Raw genomic sequence first — 6,109 nt, forward strand, 5'->3', positions numbered from 1 at the left:
TCTCCTTCCAAGCAGAGGGGGGCTGTGGGTTACCCACACCGTGGTGCTCCATGCCTTGGAGAACTAAACCCAAATTCTTTAACACACGTTTCAGAGCCCTGGCCCCTGCCTACCTCCTACCTCGTTCTAACTCACACAGAATTTCTTCAGGTTCCTCAAATGGGGTCATGTCCTTGCTGATCTCCAGGCTCTACCACTAGCTGCTCCCCTGCCATACTGCCAGCTCTTCACTTTCTGGAGGATGAAGACACTCATTTATTGAATAAAGACAGCCAGTAATTGATTAATCAACCCATTAATTAAATCAGCTGACCTCTAGTAATATTTTCAAGTATTACCTTCCTATGTAATGTCACCTGTCTTAATTGTATTAGTGTTGTGGCCAACTGGTAGGAGATTATAGATAGATAGATAGATAGATAGATAGATAGATAGATAGATAGATAGATACACACATACATATATATGTATATATAATAAATATATACTGATAAATATATGCATATTAATTTTTCTAGTTGAGTGTATACTAAGAGAAGTATAGAGGAAAATAATGTATTCATTTTATCTGGGGTGAGGTAAAGGAAGAGTGCTCCTTCAGATTCAAACCTTTATTAATCAATAAATTATTGACTATTATTTTCCATAGCTTTTCCTTAAGAGTATGTGCATCCGTAACAGGCCAGAGCATTCCAAAGACAATAGGTGAGCATGTTTTCATTATTATACTCCTATACTAGACTAAGTCAACTGTAAGCATTTCTCTGCACAGACCACATAAACCTGTTAACAAGCCCTTTATTAATACCAAGAGTTCTACTGTATATATGGAACCTTCTACATAAATATGACCTGAATAATTGCAATTAATATTACATATAAAAACATAGAATTGTGGGGGGAAATGACGGCTTGTGTGAAACCATTACAAAACAAGTTTGTTTGTTTTTTAGTTTGGGGAGTGCTTTATAAAATTTTCCTCAGCTCCTATATTGTTTTTAATCCCAACTATGGGAAAAAAAAAAAAACATTTCCTGAGTAAGCGAGTTGAAATAGGAACTCACACCTCTGATAAAGTACTGCATTCATTGCATAGTTTTCCTTTCCTGATTATATTTACTTTATTTCTGTCCTGTAGGCCTGACTGCTGAGGTGCAATTAGATTCCTTGAAACAAAAAGGAGCCATTAAACGCACACTGTTCCTTGAGAACCATCAGTCACATCTCATCTTCCCTCTCGTGATAAAGCAGCAGAAGTCACACCAATGCCAGGACTTTATCGTTTACCTGCGAGTAAGTATTCCAGGATCACCTTTCTGGCCTCTCACATTCAAAGCCAAATTCCAACCATTTTTCTCCATTTAAGCATCACCCTTGTCTTCATCTATTTTCATGTTATAGGAGGAAAGTTTATTATAAAGCCTCATACTTCCCTTGCCAGGCTAACTTCAGCTGACCCAGGGATGTGTTGCTATTAATTCCCACGGTTTCTTTTTGTTTTGCGCACAATCTCGATAATAGCACTAACTCAGGTGGTTTTCATTTCTAACCACCTCCCTCACAAAAAAAAACACACACAAAAAAAAACACATAAATGTTAAACATAATTTATTTGAACCTTTCTCCTATGTGAGTATGTTTGGCCAGATTTTATCAATGTGCATTTTCAGAGCCAACTCAGGAAACTGTTTAGGCATTCAAAGCCTTTATTAAAAGTCATTTATAATTATATTTTTTTAAAGGGATGGATTTTTACAATGGCTCCAAAACCTACCGTGAAATTTAAAAAGCCAAAATATTTATGATACAATGATTCCACCTTCTTAGCAGTTGTGAGCTTGTTCTCTCATTCTGCCTCCTCCTCTAACGGACTTAGTGAGGGGAAATCTGGTGAAGCCCAAGTTTACAAACATGCTCTAGGACAAAAAGCTGGGCTCCTGAGCTTTGAGTCCCATTACCATGGTGACTGGCACACACCTAAAGAGTGGCATGCCCACCACAGGTGCACGGAGTCCATTCCTGTGTGCTCAGGGCTTTCTACTGGTGCCACTCACTCACCTCACAGGGGTTCTATTCCTTTTCCTGAGGGAACTTCAAATATGCTGAAGGTGTTTTGAAGTTCATGCCAAGTGAGAGCTTGAAGAGATGATAAGAGAGGAAGAGANGTCTGGTGCCCACCTGTTCACACGAATTCTTGGCACAAAGGCTGGGAATGTTGGCAGGGGCCTCTAGTGGGTTTCTGCCTGTGGCTCCTGTGGCTCATTTAAACCCTGTGTTTTCTCCCTGCAGAGCGAGGCCAGTGGTGACCGTGGGTGCCCAGCTTCTGCTGCACCCGATGATTATCAACCTGGAGAATAAAACCTGCCAGATTCCTGAGTCCATGACCTCTGTGGCCTGGTGAGTCAGTCCATTCAAAGCACCTGGGGATCATGTGAAAATGCAGCTTCTGGGTCTGTAGGTCTGGGTTGGGGCCTGAGACTCTGCACTTCTAAAGAACAGAGCTCTAAGGGGATGCTATGCTGCAGGCCTGTGCACCACGTTTGAGTAGTGAGGAGTAAGTCTTTCCAAAAAGGAAAAGAAAAGAAAGGAAAGAAAAGCTGGGATCTATGACAAGATGCTGATCTGTTGCTGTCAACTTGTCACATGAAGTCTACTTCTCCAACCTACAGGTTATAGGTGAAGTGAGAAGTACAGGTGACTCTTGAATGGCACGGGATTTGAACCATGTGGGTCCACTTATACACAGAATTTTTTTTTCCAATAAAACAGTCGGCCCTTCGTGTCTGCGGTTTCATATCTCCAGGTTCAAATGATCACTGATGGAAAACTATTTTTGCATTCCCAGCCGCAGATTCCCAGCCACAGATATAAAATACTGTTTCCATTGGTGGTTGGTTGAATCCACAAATGCAAGGGACCAACTGTAGAGTCAAAAGTTCCATGTGGAGTCAGTGACCCTAAGCCCCACCTTATTCAAGGGTCAATGGTACAAAAATGGGAAAATTCTCAGTGAAGCAAATCTTGGAGATATCTTTTAGATTCTTGGCATATTAAAAGAAACATTTACCAATCTAAAATAAAATCAAATACCTTGATTTTCGCATTTGCATATGCTATGGATACCACTCTTTGGATATACCGTATTTCCCCATGTATGAGGCGCACCTTTTTTCGAAAAATTTGGGGTCTAAAAACTGGGTGCGTCTCATACAGTGGTTGTAGATTTTTTTTACTTGCATTTACCACTTTTTTCACGCTTGTTTGTGCGCTCATACAACCACTGTATAAGACGCACCCAGTTTTTAGACCCCAAATTTTTTGAAAAAGGGTGCATATTATACATGGGGAAATACAGTATATAATACCCTTTTTGTAAATAGTAAAACTTGTGTTAAATTACCTGGTTTCCTGTGCTGAAAACAGATGTCAGTTTTCTACCTTTGCATGTACAGTTTGACAGAAAGTAAACATTATAAAAATAGAGATTTTTGTGTCCTAAACTATATTTTTGTGGCCATGAGCTCATCATCAGGAATAGCAGGAGAGGTATGGTTCATTTGCCTGGGCTTTCAGAGAGCATGACATATACAACTTCAGGAAGCGTTCCTTTTGAATCTTTCCAGTCATCCAAAGGGACTAGGAGATGGAACTTGATTGGAACTCAGCCACTTTGTGTTAATATGTAGGTCCTCAAGGGTCAGAAGTCTGTCCTACTGGGTAACGCCAGTAGGGTATATCCTCTGAAAAATCAACAAATGCTTGGAGGGTTTGAGATTTGTCTGCATTTTCCAGAAGATAGGGTCTAACTCAGGCAATATGTTTGGCTCTTGAGAATGTCAGAACAAACCAGTCTTGACCCAAAGAAGCTGCAGTATTTCCAGACATTTTCAATGTGTTGTTAATAGCAGGACCATACCAGAGTCAAAGCCTTGGAAGGTGAAGGGTGGGGCATGAGGGGGACCCTGAAGAATTTTTTGAAAAAAATCCTTTTTTGGGAGCTCCCCATTCTTGGAGGCCTGTCCTCTCTTTAACCGGTTTTTGAAAGTAGCTGGGAACTGCCCTGAGAACATTTTAAAATGGTTTAAAACCATAAACTATTATAATGAAAACCTGATCTGAGAAAATATGTGAAAGAGCTAGCATCCATCCTTACTCTGGCATGATTAAATAAGCTTGAAATGAGCTGTGAGAGTCACTTGGGCATGAGTATTAAAAAATTGGTATTTCCCCAAATAGTCCTATGTTTGCACGTTCACAGCTGAATGGACTCTAGGCTGAATTCTTTTAAGCATAAGTGTGTGTGGCACACTCTGGAATAGTGTTATGGTTTCAACCGAGATCATTTTTTCCTAAGGATGTTAGTATTTTGTTAAAATGTAAGTATTTTAATAGATTATGGGATCTGTTTGGTTTTATGGAAAGATTATCACTTTATAACAAGATGTGTCTTTTCGAGACCCATTTTCTTTGTTGCATTAAATCATGTTATTAAGATAAAATGCAATTTATGTTGACAGATATATAATATATGTCTTTACGATATTTATTTTTTTATTCTATTGCGTGCATGTTCTGAAAGATGTTTCATTTTCACATTCAAAAAATTTTAATGGTGGCTCAGAACTTTAAAAGATGGAAAGTTAACAGCTGGTTCAGTCTAGAATGTGTTTCTCTGATACCTTTCTAATTTGTTCTGGGAATTTAGCTCCATTTTTCCAAAATGATTGAAAGGCATTTGTTGATTTTCTTTTCTGTAATTTTGGTCTGTATTTGATATAACTTTGCATTGTACATCTGAAAACTATTAAGTAAATTCTAACTGAAAAATAGTTCTTCACTTCCATTGATGTGACTTTCTGAGGCTTTCAGACAGCTGCGTAGTTTCATAAAGTATCTGCTACTAGAAGTTCTAAATTAGAAATAAAAACATAAAGCCAGCTCAATAGATCTTAATATAATTGTTATTAACCTGTCAGAAAAATAAAAACTATTTAGTAAATATTTCCATTTTATAAATGGAAAAGACCATCACTATCCACTTCTCAAATCTGAAAAGCAACTTCAGTTATCCCTACCTTTCTGTAAAATCTGATATTTGCTATCCGTGAAATAGGATTGACTTGGTTAGATTGAAAAATGAGTTGCTTTCTACTTTTAAACCATGTTTCACATTTATCTCCTTCTTTCTCCATCATTTATGGCTATGAACACCATTACATCACAGAAACATTGTTCCAACCATTATTGCATTGGGTTAGGAGTAGTGTTAGAGGATTTGTACTGAATTGTCCTGCCTCTGACATATCACAAGCACTATAGCCAAACAGTTTTGTTTAGAATTTATGTGATGAGGGAGCTGAGTTGATTTAATGGCTTTTTTTTGTTCTAATCAGTTCTATTCAGATTATAATGTACCATATTGAATATGACCATAAATTTTAGCTTGACATTTTAACTCAATTAATTATTATTAATAACTTACAGCTTTCTTTAACAATCAAGCACTTCCAAAAAAATTAGACACAGAAAAATTTCCAATTTTGAAAGCCAGACCTGCTAAAAAAAAGTAAAGATGTGATTAACTATTTATCTTTCTTGAAATATTTTAATCGAAGTAGAAGTGGGCTGGAATTTGTGATTTCTCTGGGGAAGTGGTAAAAACGCTGTAATAGCAGAGACATCTCAGGAAACTTTTGGCTTAATGGCATGTGGCAAATTATTTACCCTGAAGGGGAACATTGACTGAGGTCACGGTAGATAGATGAATCCCAGATGTGACACATTTTCATTATGTTTGACACAGGAAGCTGACACATAATTAAAGTATGATTGGGGATTATTTACTCCTTTTGGATTCTGTAGAAATAGTCTAACCATACTACAGTATTTTACTAGTAAAAATGTTAAAACTGTCATTAAGTCATACTTAGGTACTTTCTTATATTTCTACTGTCTTAGAAATGTGAAAAAGTCCCATCTCAAATGCTAGCTGTCAGGACTTGAAAATTTTCAGGAGGGAGGTGAGCACACTCAGCCACGTCCAAGTCAGCTGGTCATGTCTTATTCCTTCCACAGCCACAGAACAGGCCCAAGGGCAGGTCATCTTATG

At 37.9% G+C, this 6,109-nt stretch overlaps 1 protein-coding gene across 1 annotated transcript in view; it reads left to right on the forward strand.

The window, feature by feature from the left end:
- Positions 1-6,109, forward strand: part of ITGA8 (integrin subunit alpha 8) — a 172,126-nt gene that overhangs the window by 95,720 nt on the left and 70,297 nt on the right. Inside the window, exons 15-16 of the mRNA XM_019629342.1 lie at positions 650-705; positions 1,139-1,293. Of these exons, the coding sequence (XP_019484887.1) occupies positions 650-705; positions 1,139-1,293 (211 nt within the window). The remainder of the gene's footprint in view (positions 1-649; positions 706-1,138; positions 1,294-6,109) is intronic.

This window comes from Hipposideros armiger, unplaced genomic scaffold, assembly GCF_001890085.2.
Source record: "Hipposideros armiger isolate ML-2016 unplaced genomic scaffold, ASM189008v1 scaffold_844, whole genome shotgun sequence".
In the NCBI taxonomy this organism is placed as follows: Eukaryota; Metazoa; Chordata; class Mammalia; order Chiroptera; family Hipposideridae; genus Hipposideros; species Hipposideros armiger.